Below are 19,912 nucleotides of genomic sequence, written 5' to 3'. Positions count from 1 at the left end.
TTTTTCATGATCTTGTAAAACTGCAGATGCCATTACAAATATGCCCAGAGTTCTAACAGACCCAATTTTTTCAGGAGGAATTCAGATATTCAGTATATCTCCATGGGATCCTGATGGCCTTGGATAGCATTTTGATAACGGCCTGTCTCACAGGGCTCAAATACCTGTGCAGCTTCTTGGGTTTACATACTTCCTGTGTTTGTTGAGTGTAGAAGAATAGAGGTTGCTCACATGGAAGCGTGTCTGACATCTTGAAGGGTGCCCAGCGCCATCGCGCATACCATGACATATTTCTAGTGGTCTTAACCCTCCCTCCAAGTGTCCATGTCTCCTAAAAACATTCCTTAGCGGGAAATGCACCTGAGGGACCCACAGTACACCCCCTCCTAATTGCAGGGGTGTCCGCTCACAACCGCTGGGACTCTGTCGCCCTCCCGCCGCCCCGCGGGGTACAGCGCTGGTGAGGGGAGCTGCCCACCACGCTCAGCAGGTGTTTGCAATGAACAGGTGGGAGACGGGACACAGCATTGCTGCTGTACTTGCTGAAGGACAGAGAAGCGGGGGAAGCCCCGCTGCACCGAAAGGGGCATTTCTACATGCTGCCGCGAGCTGCCGGGCTTGGGGGCCGGGGGAGTCATTTGTCAGTCGCCACTCATGCTCCCAGCAAGGTGCTCGCAGCCTGGGCCACAGCCCACCTCCGGCACAGCCAGACCGCAGGGCAGCTATTTTTGGAACAAATCCCTTTATTTGAAAAGCAAAAGCATGTGGTTTTTACACTCTGACTCATGCTGTGGTTTTCCAGAAGCCGTGAACACCACAACCACAGAGCGCGCACACATTCGTGCCTGCGCGCCTGCCTGTGCGAGGCGGGCCACGGCCCCCCACACCTGCCAGGCCACTGCGCCGCGCTCCGCGACAGCGCATGCGCGCACCTCCCCAGCCGCGCTGTCGGCGCAGGCGGAAGTGACCTCATGGCACAGCTCCTCTTCCTCCCGCCTCCCTTCCCGCTCGCTCTACCGGCGTTCTCTTTCCCTTCCGAGAGGCGGGTGACGTTGCCCGGGGCCGCTCCCCGATTGGCGGCCCTTCCCGCGGCGCGCGGAGCTCGCTGAGGATGAGGATGTCGGTCCCGCTGCGGCGGCTTCGCCAGGCGCCGCGGCACCTGCTGGTGTGCGAGAAGAGCCACGCACGGCACGCGCGCTCGCGCCACGCGGCGCACGTGCGGGACCACGCCTACAACTGCCGCGTGAGTGACGCATCCCCCCCCCCCCTCGGCGGGAGGGGTTGCTGTCGTCGTCGCCTCGGAGCTGGCACGAGGCGGCGGCGGGGGGTGGGGTTAACGGACGCCGCCCGTGTTAACCGTCGCGCGAGCGTGCTGGTCGGCGGTTGGTGGCTCTGGGGCGCGGGGAAGGGACCCCTTGGTGGGATGGCCACGCTGGCGCGTGGTGCCCAGCAGGCTTCTTTTACAGCGGGCCTCGAGCAGAGCGCGGCCAGCCCGTGTGGGGCTGCTTATCGATATAATCTTCCTGTGGTAAAAAGACTGAGCTGCTGTAAATCCCTCCCTTTTCTGAAACAGACCCCGCACCCCCGCCTCCCCCGGTGAAACCAAAACGAGCCTTAGCCTGAACAAAGTGCTCATGGTTGGGGTTGGTTCTGTGAGTCAGAAGTTCAAGGAGCTGGTATTTAGTCTTGTGCTAAAGCTGTTTTGCCAGGCTGTTTTGTTTTGTTGTGGACTGGTCCAAGTGACAAATCTGCCACCCCTTGCAGAGCAAGATTTCCCATCCTTGTCAGAGGTAACCTGCACATGTCTTTAGGGAAAAAAGGAGAAAGAAAAAAAAGTACTTTTTAGGCCATGTTGGCTTGGTGGTCTGGCACAGCATGTAGCGCCTCAGAGAGTGAAAGATCGTGCCAACGCAACCAGAATATATGAGGGGTGAACTGGTAGAAGAGATGACAAGGTTCTGTGGTGCTAGTGCCCTGAGAAAGTAATGTGAGTGACTGTACCCCCAAATGACTAGTCAAAGCAGTGAGGGCTATCACATTTCAACTGAAGCCTGGCCTCAGGTGTACCCTGAAAGTCCTTTCTCTCATGTTTTCTCTGCTTCTCCCAAAGTATTATGTAGTATTGTTATCAACAACTGCTTCCTTGTTTTAGACAACTTAATGTTGCTGTGTCCGGTGTTTGTCTGCTTACTGCTATCTTAGACTGTTGCAAGTTTCGGTCAGATCCTGTCTATGTCTTCGCCTAAGGAATTTTTTTAGTAGCTAACTGGGAAGGTTTCTACTGTGCGGTAAGCAGCTAGTTTGTCAGTCGTTACTTCTCTTGTATGTGTGTGCCAAAGGAGATGTGTACTTATTCTCTGAGAACTATTTTGTTTGAGAAAAACTTTTTTTCTTGGTGTGTGTTTTGGGGGATAAGGGGGACCTTTCCCCTGCTAGTGCATGGTTGTTGGGAAGCTTGGTACCTGTCCAGGCAATAAGCTTGTTCGCCCTGGACTTCTGGACTTAGAAATTCTCTTGATCAGTGAAACACTTACAGCAAAGGTTTTAAACAGAGTAAATGGATATTAGTGGTAGGCAATTGGACTGAAAGACTGAGTGCTGAATTTAGTAAGAACAGCTAGGTGCTCATCCCTTTTGAGAATTAGTTTCCTAATTTAAATTAGCAACCTGTTACTGAAATCTTAGCCTTAATGTGTCCTTTAAAAAGGAAAAAGACTTTACAGTTTTTATGACTATTTTGGCACTCATAAGACCATCTTCAGGTTTTGTCTTGTGGTGTCTTCACCCTGCTGACCTCCAAAATATTTTAGAGTAGAATGTATTTATTCAAAAAGAAGTTTAAATTCTACTTTGATTCTTTGCTTTTTAATGGAGATTACATAAATGCCTAGCATACATTCTTAGTTATAACTGCATCTTGCAAAAAGGGCTTAAGGAAATAGTCCAAGTTAACTTTATCATGACTTGAAACAAGATCTTTTGTCAAGTCATGCTGTGTAAAATTATCTTGTTACTTAACACCTCAAATGCTATTATATATCATATAAAATACAAGACTTGAATAATTTATTGCTGTACATGGAGACTTTGTCCAAATTGTTAAATTTTGAAGGTAAAAATATTTTTAAATCTCGTTTTGATGTAACATATTGATCTCTTCAAAAAGATTTTCATTTATATTTTTCTGTTTTCCCCCAGAACAATTTTTAGAACATGATTAACATTACAAATGTGTTCCTGATAGGTGTCCTTTTTGATCCCTGAATGTGGCACACTACCTGAAGTGCTGAAAAGTACGATTGCAGATGTTGGAGAGTACTATCTGCTGAGGAATTTATCACTTCATGAATTGGTCACTCATGAATTCATTGATACTTTTGTGAAGAAAGGTAAGGAGGTAATCAGAATGTGATAAATACAGTATTATTGTATATTCTTGATGACACAGTAAAATTCAGTAATTATATATTCTGAAAAGTATTTTAAAGGAAGGGAAGAAGTAGTACTAACAAAATTCTGTATGCATTTCTTTATCTGTTTTTTTCTGCTTTGTGGTGTGTGAGCATTTATTTACACCTGACGGGTCCTTCTATGATTGTTCCACCCATTTCCCCCCCCCCCCCTTTTTTTTTGAAAGTAGCTTGAGATCCCTCTTCTGCAGTTTCCCTGTCATGCATATTCTGTATTCCCTAAAAACTAGCTTTCAGACCCACAGTTCTCTCTCTAATTAATATTATAATTTATTGCATTCCTACTGAAAAATATTGCCTCTCTAGTTCCCATAAAGTCAGCACTAACCTTGTGTAGCCTAACCTCTTCATTTCTCCCTGTCACATCTTAATTCTGCAAGCCAGCTGTCAAAAGTGTTTCTATGTATCCTCTCAATTATTTACCTTCTACCTCTCATCTTTATGTAGATTCCTGCAGAAATCAGCTCCCTTCTCCGCTTCTGATTCCTCATAATTCAGCTCAGAGCTGTGTTCCACACCTGGCAAAGCCTGGGCTTCCTTTGAAAGAGAAAAAATAGCCTTGCTTTTTCTGCTAGTGGAGTTGTAGTGGGTCATCCTTGAACAGTAAGAGCAAAGTGGATGTGAGGAAAGATGCAGCCTTTGCCCAGCCAACTTGCTTTTATTGCATATTCACAGCACACTGTTTTCATCTGCTAGGGCCCACTCATTTAGCTCAAGATAAACGTTGTTCCCTTCAGATGACTGACAGAGGGAAAAAGCCTTTAAAGGGAAAAGAGAGGAGATAAGAGAACATATGGGAGAAACAGGAAAATAAGGGATACATTAGGACTATGTTTCCTATTTTCTCTAGTCTCATTAATAGGTCTTATGCCCACTAGTTTTATAGAAGCAGAATGCCATTTGTATGCCAAGTTTACAGGATCTGACTCCTGATTTCTAGAAAAAGAAATTGGTTGTGGTAAATACTACTACAAAATATATTGAGTAATATGAGCATATTCCACCTTATTTTTAGGTGAACTGATAGCTGAAAAGTATTTGGAAAAAACTTTTTTTTTCCATTTACAGAATGGGAAAGGTCAAAGGTGGAAATAGTGTTTGTGTTTGGGCATTATTGTTCATGTTATCTGTGTTACAGGTCCTTTAAAGTAGTGCCAATATAAGATTTGTAAAGATAATAACAAAATGCCTTTTTGTTTGAGAAGGCAGAAGAAAGTTAGTTGATTAAAACACAAGGGTTAAGAATGATTCAAATGGTATTTGGCAGGCTCTGCTATCTTGAGGTGAGTCTCTCATGTTGTCATATCTTTCTCTTGAGACTGTAATCTCACGGCTTTCTGTTTCACTATTAAAGGTTCATGCCATGCACTTACCTATAACACAAAAATTGATCAAGATAATACTGCAGCTCTGCTACCAACTGGTATGATTTTTTTTTTTTCTCTTCATAACATGTATATATTGATTATAGTCTTTGTTTTTTCCATTTGGAATGATGTAAACTGGAAAATATAGTACCTACTATACTTTATTAAAATATGCTTGTATTAAATATTTCATTTTAATTTATTGCTTGATTCATGCTGTTAAATTATTTTATTTCATAGAAAGGTAAGTGAAAATCAGTTTCATGTATAGAGTCAGATTGTCAGTGCTTCAGCTGTCATTGCAAATGCTACAGAGGAATATTTTTGTTCCAACTCTGTTTCAACTACTTATTTCCTACTGATCTTAAAGACAGAATTTGTACAAAGGAAAAGCACATCTTTAAATAGTATCAGCACTGTTTAGGAGCTCTTGTTAACTACTCAGTGTTCACTATTTGAGAAATATGTAATGTATTAAAATACTCTGTTGTATTTTCATCAGAGTTGTACAACAAAATATTCTGTGATTCTCTGATTACTTTTCAGGTGAGATTTTTCATGCAAAGAAAATAGTGGAGCTATTTTGAGGTTTCTACTATATCTTCTTTATCAAATATAATAGAGACACAAATTGGTTCATCAGCCCTCTAGCCTAAAATCTTAAAAAGTAAGAGGTGCTAATCAGGTCATCAGTAAATTGGTTGGACTTGGATGATCTCCAGAGGTCCCTTCCAACCTGTGATTCTGTGAAATTCAGATTCTTCAGAGCAGGAAGTCCTTTGTGTACTGTATTTGCATAGGCCTAGCAGAATGGAAACTTAGTAGTGATTGAGTTTGTATGATTTAATTATTACAAGATATACACGCTTAATGCAAGCCAAAGTTAGAATTCCTGGTGATGCCACCTTCTCAAATTTGTAGCAACAGCTTTATTTGTTTATATTATGTATTATACCATTACTTGTATTCAAAAGACCATGGTGGAGAGCTGTGTGGAAGTTCTGTACAGAGTGGCAGTTGCCAGATTTAGGTTCATGAACCTGGAAGTGGAATTAGTGATAAGCAGATATGCTCTAGAATGATAAGCAAATTCTTATCTTCACTCATGTGAGCAGTCCCATTGGGGTTGGTGGAACTACTCTTTTATGTTTAGTTGTGCAGCAGTGTATGCATGAATATTTACAAAATCAGGCCCTAGTGTAATCCAGTGTTCAACAAATGATATAGCAAATGCTAGGGGACAAGCAGAAGAAGCACTGGGGTAATATAAATAAGGTAGAACAGTTAAGAATGGTAGCTGTGTGTATTTCAGGAATAATATTACACTTATTCTGGTTCGTAAGACATGTTTGATAACAAAGAATAATTGACTTTTGGCATTTTTAAGGGTTAATCTGGTAATCCATTTAACTGGAACTAAAGGACTCTGGATTACATTGGTAATACCTAGTGATCCAAATGCATAACATTGCATAAAGTATAAGGTTCTCAGAAGACTTGAAAGGGAGCTTTACATTAAGGCTTGTTTTGTGTATAGGAAAACTAATTCTATCAGTGGATAAGGATACTTATGAAGAACTTGGACTTCAAGGTCGCCCTTCTCAGTATTCTGGCAAAAAAGTAATGAGATATAGTAAGTACTGTTTATGTTAACAGCACTTATTTCAGATCTGTCTGTGAAGTACCTTATTAGGATGTCAAACCAGCCATACTTAAACTTTTCTTAAAATTGATTATTGTCTAGGTGGTATTTTTCCAGATGTACATACAAGGACCACATGATGAGAAACATTAATTTTTGAAATAATAAAGCAGCTGTAAGGCAACAAGTGTGATCTTATGGGTAGCGTTATAAAACTTTTAATTTTTGCATTTTTCAAGAAGTATTGTTTATACTGGAGTGATGCAGGAGTCAAGAATTCTTGTATCCTGGGTGCAGTATATATGCCTTCTGGTTTTAATCAGAAAATACTAACCTAATTAAGGCAAAGCTTATAACTTGCACACTCCACAAAAAGTCAGCAAAGAACCTTATCCAAGATTCCTTTTTTGAGAGGGAGAATTCTACTACATTTGACATTTAAAATGGTAGCTTTGATATACTATGTACTGGGAAAAAAAGTAATTTTTTTAACAGATGCAGAGAAGACATACTGAGTGTGACTTTTTTTTTTTTTTAAGTAATAATTAAAAAAAACCACCTTGCCATCTCAAAACAGACGAGAACCTGCACTACTCCAGAAGTAACAGTAGATTATATTTTGAAGAGGAAACTTGTTATGTACAAAAATAATTTTGGCATAACAGGATATCGTTTTACCATTCAATTTGTCAAATAAAATGTATGATGCAATTTCCATCTTAAAAATAAATGCAACTTTTAGTCTGGGACCAATTGATATCGAGAAACTGTTGAAAAAGTGTTGTAGCCATACATGTGGCTTTTGGTGTTAGAAGTTTTAGCTTTTTTAGTGCTAATAGCTTACCTAGTTACTAAGATATTTTTAAAGCTACTCTTCTGTGACTTCCGTCACTGCCTTTACAAAAGGAATCTGTCCCTGCTGTCACTAGAAAGCAGTTTTCAAAATGTATTAAAGTAAGGATGGCAGGAGGCAAATGTTCATTTGCAAAATGGGCAGTAGTATCTGCTTGATTAAATACTTTGTAAAAATGCTGTACGTGTCAAAAGGAGGTTTAATTTTTTCTGGTTTCTTTACATTTGTTTAATTCTTATGGCATTTAATATTAAAATTGAGTTCCATTGAGTAAAACTTGCTTTTGTTTATTTTGCAGTTATAACTATCGACTTGATGGATCCCAGCTTTCATCCTGATAGTAAGAAACATAAGAGGGTGCTTTGGGCCTTGAAAGAAAAGAAACCTTTAGAATTTGACTTCCTACTGGCTTGGTGTAATACAGGTAATAAGAACTAAAAGGAAATCCAAAATGTAACTGACCCTGAAATCTAAATTTTTCTAGTTTACTGTTCTTTTCTAGTGATTGTCGAAACATGTTTTTAGTGAAGGGAAAAATTAGATTAAAGTTTGTTCGGGTGAGCTTTTGGCTTTTTTTTGTTTTGTTTTGTGTGTGTGTAACTTCCTATATAGCAGTTTCAGTTCAGGAAGTCAGTAGTGATTCATGGGAGTTATATTAGTTGTTTGTTTTCCCTGTCTTTCCTGTAGGACAGGCTTGCTGGCCTAATTTTGCCCCTTTGAAAGCACTGCTTCTTCTTTATAAATCTGTGGCATATATAATTATTATTAATGTACATTTTTTTTATGCTTTATTAATACATATGTGGTACATATTTGGTTTAGTGTTGCCAAAGTATTTGAGATGGAGAACTTCATGCTTCAGCAGCAGCTGTAGGACATGTACAGAGTCCCTGTTTCTGTCAGGTGCTGTGTATACTGATGCAAACAATATCCCCTATTTTTAAATTTTATTCTCAAGCACTTGGTTGAGATTGGAGCAGAGTGAGTGTTTCTTGTTATAAGAAATTGTATCATTTCAAATCATCTTTCTTCTAGTGTTCATGTATGTGCTGTTTTCTGATGACATTGATTTTTTTGCTGAATTTACGTATTGCTTTTCTTCTGAAGATCATTTTCCAAAGTTGTCAGTTGCTTGTATTACCTCAGAACAGGCTGTATTGAGGAATATATAGCATTTGCATAACATTGACAGAAACTGCAAGAGTCTCTGCTACAGAAAAATGTGTATTTGTTCATCAGAGCTGTGTAGCTTTTAGTGTGGTTCTGCTTTGAGTCTTGGACCCACTAAGAAGCCTCTACTGTAGTGAAAAGGGATGTTTGAGAGGTCCCTAAGTATGCTTCCCCTTCTACTCTTTATATTCTTACTGTTTTCTGACTCTTCAAGACCAAGTCTGAGAGAGAGTTACTGATTTGAGAAATTAAAAACGCCTACGGACTCCTTTAGTACTGTCCCGTGTTTCATTCAAGTCCTTCATGTTCCCCCCGCCCTTTTTAAGTACTAATCGTATGACAACGATTCTTCCCTGTGTGTGATACAGAAGAATTTTAAAGGCTTACATTTCCCACTCTTGTCTTCCTCTTCAGGAAAGGGTAAAAGGGTAAAGACTCTTGCTACCATAAATGGTGACATAAATTCAACTAAGGTAGCAGAGATCCAAAGGCTCAGCTTACTTAGATTTATGACCCTGGGCAGAGAGCAAAATGCTTCTAGGGCTGGTATGCTTCTTATGTTTGTTGCTGCCAGTGTAGCAGTATTCAGGAAGAATAGCATTCCTTTTCTTCTGTTTTTTACTGTCCAAAAAACTGCAGTTCAATCATCTCCAGAATATGGAGTTAAATCTGAGTGCTTTTTTTGTTCAGGAATCTAGTGCTCATAACATAAGAAAGACTCTTAGTTCCTTACTACTGCCGAAAATAAAATCTTTACAGATTTTATTAACAGATATGAGGCATTCTGTAGATTTTGCTGGAAGGGAGGGCTATATTTTCTCCAGAGAATTCTTGTCCTCCATGAATGTTCTACTTGCAGTCTTCATGCTGATAACCACTGTTTTTTGATATGGCCAGCTCTTCTGCAGACCTATAAACATTCAGTGCCTTTTTCCAAAAGCAAGGTTTTCTGTTTTCATACCCTTTTTTTTTTTCGCTTTGTGGTTCTGGCACTGAGAGGAACAGAAAAGGGGAACATGAAATGTCTCATGTCCCTAATGACAGATTGAAAACAATATTTTTCTTTTCTTTTCTTTTTGCTGTAATTTCTATGACAATTTTAAATGTTTATTGGCTGAAAGTCACTGGCCTCCAAGAAAACTTTGACAATGTGCCTGGTTATTGTTGACAAGGGAAGCTATGCCATAGCTAGAGGAATTGTTGTGTTGAAGTCTTGGCTGTAGCCTTTGGGATTTCCTGAAGTTACAACTATAGCTGAGGCTCCCATTTGGAATGGAGATTTGTAGTTTATGTATAAATTTTTACATTTGACTAAGAATTCTGGAGAGATACTATACATCCTATGAGCCTGTTAGTATAACAAATGCCTACAGGAAGCACAGTCTGAAGGAGGATCACTTGTTCTAGGATTTTTCAGACTTCAAAACACAAAATAAATTACCAAGAGTTCAGTAGCTGCCTCTCTTTGTCCCTGCACCCTTCTGCACTTCAACAGCCTTTTCTGAAGGACCACTGAAAGGGTCAGCTTAGCCCTTCTTTTTCTGTTCCCCCAAATGATTGTCCATTGGAGGATAGGTATGGCTGATGGAATTTAGATAGTTCATAACTTTTGGTAGTGGGCCCTGGATATTGTATCCTACAGTTTTTCTATCCTGTTCTTGAATTTCATTTGTTCATACTTGCCTTTACAATGGTAATTTGAATGCTTTTCTGGACTTCAGGCTTCTCATGAGTAAGGAGCTATTCCTTGGTAGTGAGCTGTTGTCACTTTAAGAAAATGTAATACTTTATCTGGAGTATCAAATCCAGGAGAATCTATTTTACATCAGTTACTTTACTGCTTCAAAAAGACATTTGGTTAATATCTCTTAATTTGCAAGGTGTTTGCTTCCAAGTGTAGATTAGGTCTTTATAGTTTTAGCATTATACAGGCAAGTGGACCAGATTTCTTCTGACTGTGCATATAGCTAGGTTGTTTTGTCCCATCCTTGATCTGATTTTATGTGCCATTTTGGATTACTTAATAGAGGTAGAAGAGACTTGACCTTTCCCACAGATCTGTCATGGTGCATCTAACTACTATATCCGTACCGTGTTTGAGGTTGTCCCACTTTCTTCTGTCCTCTATACTGAAGTGAAGTTGCTGATTTAGTTTATACTGAAGTGAAGTTGCTGATTTAGTTTATACTGAAGTGAGGTTGCTGATTTAGTTTATTGATTTCTCCCCCGCCCCTTCTTCTTTCTCCCTTCAAAGTTCTGCTCCCTCCGTGAACCCTTGAATTCATCTTGATGTCACTGGTAAATCTGTTCTCCAACTCGTAATCACCTGTTTCCTTTCCTGCTATTCAGGGAAAACAGGGTCCTGGGTTGGCAGACACTTCAGTGTGGTGGGTAGGAGAGCTTCTAGTCTTGATGACTAGTTTGGGTATTTTTCTGAGATAATATTACCTTCCAAATATGCCTTATCTGAAGGTGATTTCTGGATTTAATGTAAAACCAGAATTTTTCCAGTATTCCTTCCTAAATTGAAGTTTCCTGTCACACCTGGAATATCAAGTATGCAGTCTTTAGGTGATGGGATAAGATGTCTCAGAATGATTCTTATATGTTCTTGTCCTCAGCTGAGAGAACTAAAAGATCCACTAACTTGACCTGCTAGATAGCAGACTCTGAGTGTCTTTTAGGACAATGAAAAGGGAAACATCCTGTGGTTGTGAAGGCATGTTGCAGGAGAAATTCAGTGACACTAGGAACTTTTTGCAAAGTATTCCTGAGATCTGCTGGGCTGCCAATTCTTCTCCATCAGGATTGCTCATGCTTCTAGATGTCATGTGTCTCTAGAAGGCAGTTCTTGCTGAACTAGTGATCCTGGGATCTCTCCAGGTATTCAGTGCTTTGCAGGGAGAATATGGCTTGAGTTCATTCGAACTTACTTCTCTCTAGCTGGTCTTAGATACATTATCTCCACATACGTCTTTGATGCATATTCCTGTCCCTCTTGCTGACCTGATGATATGAGGCATACATCACCCTTTTACAGCAACAAGCACCTGGGCTTGAGTGGGCGGGGAATGTATGTATGGATACTGCTAAGACAAAAGTTATTTAGGCATAGGTATGATCACAATAGGTGTGCATAGGCAGACCACTCTTCTTGGGGAGAAGTTAACAGGCAAATAGTTTTCCTTTCATGTGCTCTTTTTCAGGAACACTCTGAATTCCTGTTTCTAATGAGTTCATTTTTTTTACTTGCCCAGTTAAAATGCTTGAATTTTCTATTGACAGATCTATTTCTTTACATACCAGTTAAATAGGACTTTTACTGAGCTGTGGTAAGTTGCTGGATCTTGAGCTAATTCTCACTTCCAAGAAAATAAGGAAAATGACAATTCTACGGCTTTTGCAAAAGATAGATAACAGCATGTAAGCAGTTTTACTTGCAGTTTAACATTGCACCCTATTTTCCTAACAAATGCACGTATAAAGGTTTCGTGTATCCAGTGCTCCCTTTGTTCTGTAGTTTTGTAACAGCTCTTTGTGGTGTTGTGTTGTTAAGGTGCAGAGGGATCAACATTGATGTCATACTTTCCCAAAAACCAAATACAGACTCTGAAGCCAAAAATAACATTCAGCACGTTAAGAGACTTGCAGTGTCCAGTGTTACAAAGTAATGAACTACAAGGAAAGCCAGAAGAGTCATGCAGTACAGAGGAACTGTTTGAATGGTTGGGAGCTGTCTTGAATCAAGTTAGCTTGTAAGTACCTGAACTTGTTTGATCTTAATATTTTAAGTAAGGAAGGCCACAATTTTTTTTTTTTTTTTTTTAATGTAAGAAAAGGCATGTTTCTGTAAGTGGGATGCCTAAGAAGCACTTACATGCTTGTTTAATAGTCTTGAATAACATATCGGTGGTTTTGGAGATACTTATGACATCTGAATTGCTTGGGTATTAATTTAGATGATATACACAGATACTGTTTGTTTGGTACTAGATAGCATTAGGAAAATTTTCTGTAGAAGACCTAAAATATGTTTATTTCAGCTACTTTTTTTTTTTTTTTTTTCAGAGACAACAAATCTTTTAGTTTTTTATCAACCTACTGCTGTCCTCAGCCCAACACAATAGTGGAACAAGCTTTTTTGTGCACAATCACAGGTTTCATAATTCCTGAGGCGATAATTCAGTTACTGGAGAAACTGTGGTAAGGGTTGACAGGGGTACATGATTAAAACATTTATACTTTATATAAAGTTTTTACTTCTCAGAATTGCTTTTAACTACTTGTTTTCAGTAGTGCTGCTGGAGGTGAGAAACAAAAAAAATACACAAAATGAAGACACTTTTTAATTAGGAAACAAGCAGGAAACTTAGCAATGGTATAAAAAGCAATAAATAATTTTGGATACTTCAAATTTGAGAATGCCTGCCCTATGTTCTAATACTGACTTTGCTTTTTATCTTAATTTCTAAGAACCAGTGGCTCCACTGAGCTCACACATCTTTCATATTTCCATTGTCTATGAAAGTCAGGCACCCTGAAACACACTTGATTTAGCACTTTTAACTATTGGTGAACAGTATGATTGGAATCCTTCATGGTACCAAAAAGCGTTTCACATGGTTATTGTGGTTTTGTGTTAAATTAACTTAAAATGTTTTTTTTTTTTGTGTCAAGTGGTATAACAGGGCATTGAATAGTGATGAACAGGGTATCTGTGGTTCTAATTGAATATCAAACTGCATGGTACTGGTGTATTGTAGATCATCGTGATATCTACCTATGTTGTATGTTAGTGCTACTGCCACTGATAGCAAATTCTGGAAGCTCCTGGCTCTGTGTGTAAGAAAACTCTTGGAGTGGCTGGTGGCTAATGGTTGCAGAACTGACACATGACAATATTGCTGTTCCTTCATCTGCAATATCACTTGCTCCTCTGAGCAATTTTTGAATCTCATGCTGAAAGCCTCTTTAGACTAGGGTTAGAACACAGATATCCTTGGCTTTTAGTGTTTGCTTAAGACCAGTGGACAATGTCTGGTTTTGATTATTTTTTAATCCGTTTCCTTTCTGGTAGTAAAAGTGTTTGTCTTCTATGTCTTTTTTGCCCTGATAGTGACTGCTCTCAGTAAATGCTTATTTTCTGAAAGATGAAAGAATGTCTTAGGAAATTCAGAACAGCTAGTTTACACTTTATTTCTAAGTTACAACTTGCAGTTCTACCTGTCAAAAAGTATGGTAGAAATACTAAAGAGTCAGTCACATTTCGTTTCCTAATATCTTCTGGTAGAATATTTTCTTTTGAATTTATTTATTATGTACTAAAGCACTTTAAAATTCTTTAAAATAGATAGTCCAATTAGTACTCTAACTTTACACTTCCTTCTTACTCTGTATTAATCCTGGAGCATCAGCTGAACAAGAGTGTCCCTTTGGACTTTTCAGTTGTATCTTTTAAAATAATGCAATTTGAAGTTATAGATGCTTTACTGGCCAAAAAGAAAAAGTATGTAATGGCTTTAGTAGGCATCCTCCACAGCTTAAATCATTTTTTAACTCCTTTAATTAAAAATTTTCACTAAGTGCCTGTGTCTTTGATTTTCTACTTTGTTGTACACTTGAACATACTCTTTATCCTGTTATAGTTGTTAACTTGTTTTCTGTCTTGCAGCTGCTATTTTGATGAACCAAAACTGGCACATTGGCTGACCTTAACTGTGCATGGCTTTGCAGACAGCCCTGTTTCCTGGAGAGAAAGTGAACATGGTTTTCACAAGGGAGGAGAAAACTTGTACAACTTTGTTGTTTTTAGAAACCTGGACTACTGGCTTCAGATGGCTGTAGGAACGAATGATGATTGTCCTCCATGAAGCTCTGTCTACAGAAAAAACATTCTAATAATTCCATGTTATTGTATAGAAACCTAATAAGATACTTTTTATAAAAATAATTGGATAATAAGTTAAGTACTAAGAGGATGTATGTTTTTTTCCATTATTTATAGCTCCTTAAAGGTGACCTGCAATGAAATAAATGGATTTTTGTTCCTTAATGGTCATACAATGCCTTCTGAAAGACCACAATTTTAGCTTTAAGAAGATTTTTTGTGAGTTTAAGTTCTCAGGAATTGACCATAGGTGGTGTTTCTTTTTATTCAGGTGTCATTTTAGAATTTGAAAGTTATGTTTCCAGATTGTTAGCTAAAATACTTGGGAGAAAAGCTCATTTTGCAACGTAATGTTTTCATGCTTTAAAGATCCATAAAAACTTCAAAGTCATGTTTAAGACATTTCAGCCTAGCTGCTGGTTTTAAAAAAGAAAAGAAAAAGTGAGATGTTTGGGAGGGGAAAGGAGGAGAGGGGAGGTGAGGAGGAGGTATGTAAGAGTGGGCGGAGCACCTCTTGAACATGGAAAAAGCAAAGATGACAGACCTGCTTTGTTTTTATAGATCACTATTACCATAAAGAAGAAATTGATTTTTAGCAGTGATACAAAGGGGTCCTCCTCACTTTTTAATCAACACCCTTCCCACACACACATACACCCCAAATCTCTACTTTTAAAAGCAGCTTGTGATTCTTGCTTGCAGGGCAACTCATGGAGCTAAGACTTCATCAGTTATTGGAGACATGCTCACATTTTGGGAAGAACATGATGGACCTACCCTCAAGCAGTGCAGTTGAAGTGAAACAGCTTTCTTTAAAGAGATATGCAGTCATCCTAAGGGCATAGGCAGTTCTCAAGAAATCAGTTTAACTTCTGTTGAGATCCAAGGAGCTATTTTTATTGAGAGGGTATGTATCATTAAAGTACCGATGCAGTACTACAGTAGAAGCTGTTCAATTGGTAGGTGGAGAGATAGGTAGGAGAAGTTAGGGCATAGTTGTAGAGGAAACATTAAGATCTCCCATGAGAATAAGCAGCACAGAAACGGAGAGAGCCCACTGGAAGAAGTTATTTATTTATTTATTTATTTATTGCTTCTGTTGAGTGAGGAGAATCATCCTCGATGATTTACTGGATGGTATTTCGTGGTTGTCATGTACCTCCAGTAAACATAATCCCTTTTGCTCGAGTTCTCTTATATGTTTCACAAACACACAACTGACAAACCAGCAAACAATTTTCTAAATAATTACATTGTTTTTCAAACCCATGTTTTTTAAACTGCACCATGATGTGTTTCTAGTGAGTTACTAGGAGTAGAAGTGCCATATTGTCACACATACAGATATGCACTCACACACAAGATCACAAATTCAACAGAGGAAAAGAATCAGGGAAAATTTTTGGCTTAACACTCGACTAGTAAATATTTAACATGGCTAGCTCAGACATTACTGTATATTTCATTACTATGCATCAGTGCAAATTGCTTCAGTTGCTGGCTAAAGTCTGCTTTTGGAAGTACTGAGAGATTATGCCACATTTCAACTTTCACAAAAGAGGTTTTAGTAAGCAGAAGTGTTTTCCTTTTTCCTCTTAATCAGGAAGCCTATTAAAATCTTGGGCTTTCCTGGAAGTTAAACCTGCAGCGAAAGTAATAATATAAAGTTAAAATCTAAATCTTCATGCAAAGTTGGATAATGGAAAGTGTTTGTTGCTGCTCCAGTGAATGTTGTCATCTTTCTGGCATATTCTAATAAACTGATTTTTTTTTTTTTCCCCTCAAGCAAGAAAGGAAATGTTCTCTTGTTCTGAAAAGCTGATACTTAGCCTGCTTTACCACCATGATGTGTACACCCACACAACTGAAAAGTGTCATGCACATTGTTTAAAAAAAAAAAAAACTACCTTCCAAAACTAAAAATCTTAGATCAGTGGGTTAATTTCACATATTAACTGAGAGAAAGGCCTAAAGTTTTATGCATATGCTTCATAATACTCCCAGCAGAAGCACAGCTGCTTTTGGCTTTGTCTCTCAAACAATGCAGTGTGAATAGGTGAAATGAGTTGTCTAAGAGGGATCCAGGTACAGAGCACTTTATGATAGTTGATGAGGTAGCTGTTGCAGAAGCATTAGCAGATAAACTGTGATAGCCTCATTGAGAAGACTCTGGAAGGAAGGAAGCTCAGAAACAGACATTTCAGCTCTACCGGTTTTCCTCAGCATGTGACTATTGAGATGAGTCTTTTATGGATATCTCATCAGATTGGTCAACAGTTCCCTCTGCCTCCTATGTATGTAAGTGAAGGACTGTATAAACACTTCTGAAAGCTCAGTGTAGTAGGCAGAGAGTCATTTGGGCACGCTGCTTCCTGCAATCCCTAGTCCTCTTCAGGTGGTTGTTTGGATGGCTTTTCCAACTAAGGAAGGGATGAAAATACCATACTAGCTCTGAATTCTGCAACTTAAGTTTGAGACGCTAAGTTTGTGACTAGTTTTTTTTCTGTTTTCTTTAAGCCTGTAGGAAGTATCATTGAAAATCTTCTCCTCTTAATAATCACTGCTGTTGGTCTACTCTTAGACTCTGTGAGATGATACTGCATTAACCAGCTCCTTGCTTTCCTAGCAGGATCCTAGGGTTTGCCTGCCTCTGAGGAGGCAGGGTTTTCTGTGCTTACTGGGCCTTGTTGCACAGAAGAGAAACTCCACTGAGTGGAACTGGCCACCTGCACATCTCTGTGACCTGAGTAAAGAAGGCTGGGGCTAGCAGCCTGTTCCCTACTGTCTGTAGGGACAGACTGAATACTGTGGGGAGGATGTGTGTCTTCCTCTGGAAACTCCCAAGGATGGGTTAGTCTCTTGCTGGAGAAAGGAATAGGAGGTCATTGCTGATATGCTTGGGGAAATGGATAGAAGGAAAGATCTGGGAATGGGCCAGGTGGGCAGTAATTCAAGGAAGAATTGAGCAGGGTAGATGAGGCAATACTCAAGTTTTGCATGAGAATGAAAGATGGCTGCTGGTGTTCTCACTCTTTGTGTCTGACTGTGAGGAAGGACAAGAAAATCTGAAGGGTTCTTGAGAGCTGTAAATGTAATGGAGAGCAGCTGTACTGCAGCCGCTTCTGAGATCAAAGGGCTGAGTGCTTACGAAGAAGTTTGGCCTCTGGGGAGTATTTTATCTAACATGGGGAAGGAGAGCCAAATATTTGAATAGGAGGACATTCCTGTGTGTTCCAGCCTGGGGCAGGCTGGTTGCATGAGGAGCAGAGGTTTTTATTGTCCTGGTATGTGGACAGAGTGCTAACACTCCTTGAGAGCTAGGGAGCTGCTGCTCTGCTTTAACCTCCACCCTTCTGCTAAGCTGTGCCTGCCTTCCTCTCGTCCGATGGAAGGAAGGGGAATTTTACTGAGGGTTTACTGGGGGATATTGAAACGAGCTGGGAATAGGCCACAAAGATCATGTACTTCCTTCCAGTCCTGTATTTGAGTCAGTGGTTATATGTATTCAGAAACTGGTGGGTGTGGAACAAATAGAAAACAAGCTTTCATGGTGGTAATGGGGAGATAAAAGCTGAGGCAGTTGGACAACATATGTTATGCAGTCATTCTAAATAGAATACATTTGCTTTTTCATTTAGCCTTTGCAAATGCTAACTGAGTCAGGAACCTCTCTGGAGAACCAAAGGTATGTCTGACTGACAATGGCAGGAATGTAAGTTCATTTTGGTAGTACTATTCTGCGTGAAGAGGGTAATATGAACACAGGGGATCTAAGAAAATTAGAGGTAAGGGTGTGAAGAAGAATTTTCACTGTCAGATTCTAGAGATGTTGTGGCAGAGGGAAAGTAGCAAGATTTGGCATGGCTTAGATCTGGGGAATGCAGGAGCAACAAAAATGAGTGCTACCTAAAGCTGCTTGAAAGGGAGGCTGCTTAATGGTAGGAGAAGCATGAGCTTTGTTTTGGGTGCATAAAGCTGTGGTTTATGAAGAAATATCAATTTTGGAGAGGCTAGCCAAGATGTAAAGTCAGATGCCTGGAAAAAGGTCAACAAAAAAACAGGTTCATAGTTCATCAGCCTGAGGATTGCATAGAAATCATGGGAGTGAGTTTGCTCAAAGATGGATGATAACAATTTTGTCTGAAATAATTTGCATGCTTTTTTTCTTCCCTGCTATAAGCTGCCTCTTCCTGGCTTATCTGTAAGGTTTCTCAGAATGTTTCAGAACTGCTGTCTTTTGGTAACACTACCAAAGATTTAGAAAAGTCTTGAGATAGGCTGGATGATGTTGATATTACTTTTAATTGCAATTAGCATCCGGACTGCTCACCCAAGGCTGCAGAGCTAGTGTAGGGTTTTGTACATGTGAAGAGAGAGCTCTTGCTATAAAAAACCCTGCAAAATAAATATGTAAAGCAGACAAAAAATAGAAAGGAAAATGAGGGCTTTGAGGAGTGATTCGCCTCCACGACCACCTGCAAGCCACGTAGCAAATCAATGTTTGTTCTGGGATTAGAATGGAGGCTCATTATAGTTAGTCCAGTACGCTAGTTCCTAGATTATAGTTTCTCTGATGCTGTTAATTAAATATTAATATGTGCAAGTGGCTCTGTCTTTACCATTTCTTTATGTGGTAGCTATACTGGAACATGCTTGAAGTGTTTTAATCGTTTTTATACACAGAATTAGATTGTAAAGGGTAAAATCAGAGAATAATTCAATTAGTGGGTTATTAAGTAATCTTCTGAATATTAACAAGAATTTCAGAAATTTCTAGTATAAATTGAGGCAGTTCTTTATGGATCATCGTATTTGTTTTAATGCAGCCATATACAGGAGCAAAAAGGGAGAACAAAACTGACAAACAGTTTTCAGTTTTCCAGAGAGCAGAGTGCCTTGGCTATGCCAAGTTTCTTTTAGCTAGCTTTATTAGAACAATTAAGTGGGCTTTAGTTATTTGAACATGGATCTGTTTTGCTTAGGCAGTTGAAGAATATCCTAAGCAGTGGTTTATGTTGTTTTGTCTGTTAGAGTTCTAAACATCTCCTTTCTCTCACCCACTCCCAAATGTAGATCATAATCAATATTATTATTAATATCTGGGCCAGTTGCCTAGGTTCACTAGATACCAGCAAACTAAGTTTTCATCATCATATTTTAGTACAGTTGCAGAGGATGCAAGGGGTTTAATTTTTATGATGCAGTTGTAGGTGAAAAATAGCATGTTTATTGATTTATCATAAAGATGGGGATTTCTAATCTTCTTGGTCACTGTCAGTCTGTACCTTACTGCAGTACTACCAAATCAAGTATGTGCTTTTTAAAATAATATAGCTTAAGGCTGTAAGAAAGTTAACACTGTGTTACACTGCAATTTTTAAAAGTTATGTAGTTCAGCTCCCAAGTTTGACACTGGAAAAATGGTCTTACTGAAGTAGGCACCGTACTGTCATTGGGCCAACACAGAGTGTGCTTTATGAAGCAATGTTTCTTCTCTGTTGCTGAAGCAAATAAGAGCTTGCC

General features: G+C 39.2%; 1 protein-coding gene across 2 annotated transcripts; it reads left to right on the top strand.

Moving 5' to 3' along the window:
• Positions 1–1,012: 1,012 nt before the first annotated feature.
• Positions 1,013–14,554, top strand: RPP40 (ribonuclease P/MRP subunit p40). 2 transcript variants are annotated; one of them, XM_067290811.1, is made up of 8 exons: positions 1,013–1,243; positions 3,245–3,389; positions 4,825–4,893; positions 6,375–6,470; positions 7,631–7,756; positions 12,059–12,257; positions 12,571–12,705; positions 14,174–14,554. In XM_067290811.1, exons 1-8 carry the CDS (start codon positions 1,112–1,114, stop codon positions 14,370–14,372), a joined length of 1,101 nt encoding a protein of 366 aa, XP_067146912.1. In that variant the 5' UTR covers positions 1,013–1,111; the 3' UTR covers positions 14,373–14,554. The 2 variants fall into 2 exon arrangements, with proteins under 2 accessions (XP_067146912.1, XP_067146913.1); XM_067290812.1 differs by lacking the exon at positions 12,571–12,705.
• The last annotated feature ends 5,358 nt before the right edge of the window (positions 14,555–19,912 follow it).

Source organism: Apteryx mantelli, chromosome 2, assembly GCF_036417845.1.
Source record: "Apteryx mantelli isolate bAptMan1 chromosome 2, bAptMan1.hap1, whole genome shotgun sequence".
Taxonomy (NCBI): Eukaryota; Metazoa; Chordata; class Aves; order Apterygiformes; family Apterygidae; genus Apteryx; species Apteryx mantelli.
This window is presented reverse-complemented; position numbering and strand designations above follow the sequence as displayed.

Coding starts and splice junctions, on each gene's coding strand:
- RPP40 (XM_067290811.1), top strand. CDS start 1,112: ATGAGGATGTCGGTCCCGCTGCGGCGGCTTCGCCAGGCGCCGCGGCAC. Junction 4,894..6,374: donor TGCAGCTCTGCTACCAACTG/GTATGATTTTTT, acceptor TTTTGTGTATAG/GAAAACTAATTCTATCAGTG. Junction 12,706..14,173: donor CAGTTACTGGAGAAACTGTG/GTAAGGGTTGAC, acceptor TCTGTCTTGCAG/CTGCTATTTTGATGAACCAA.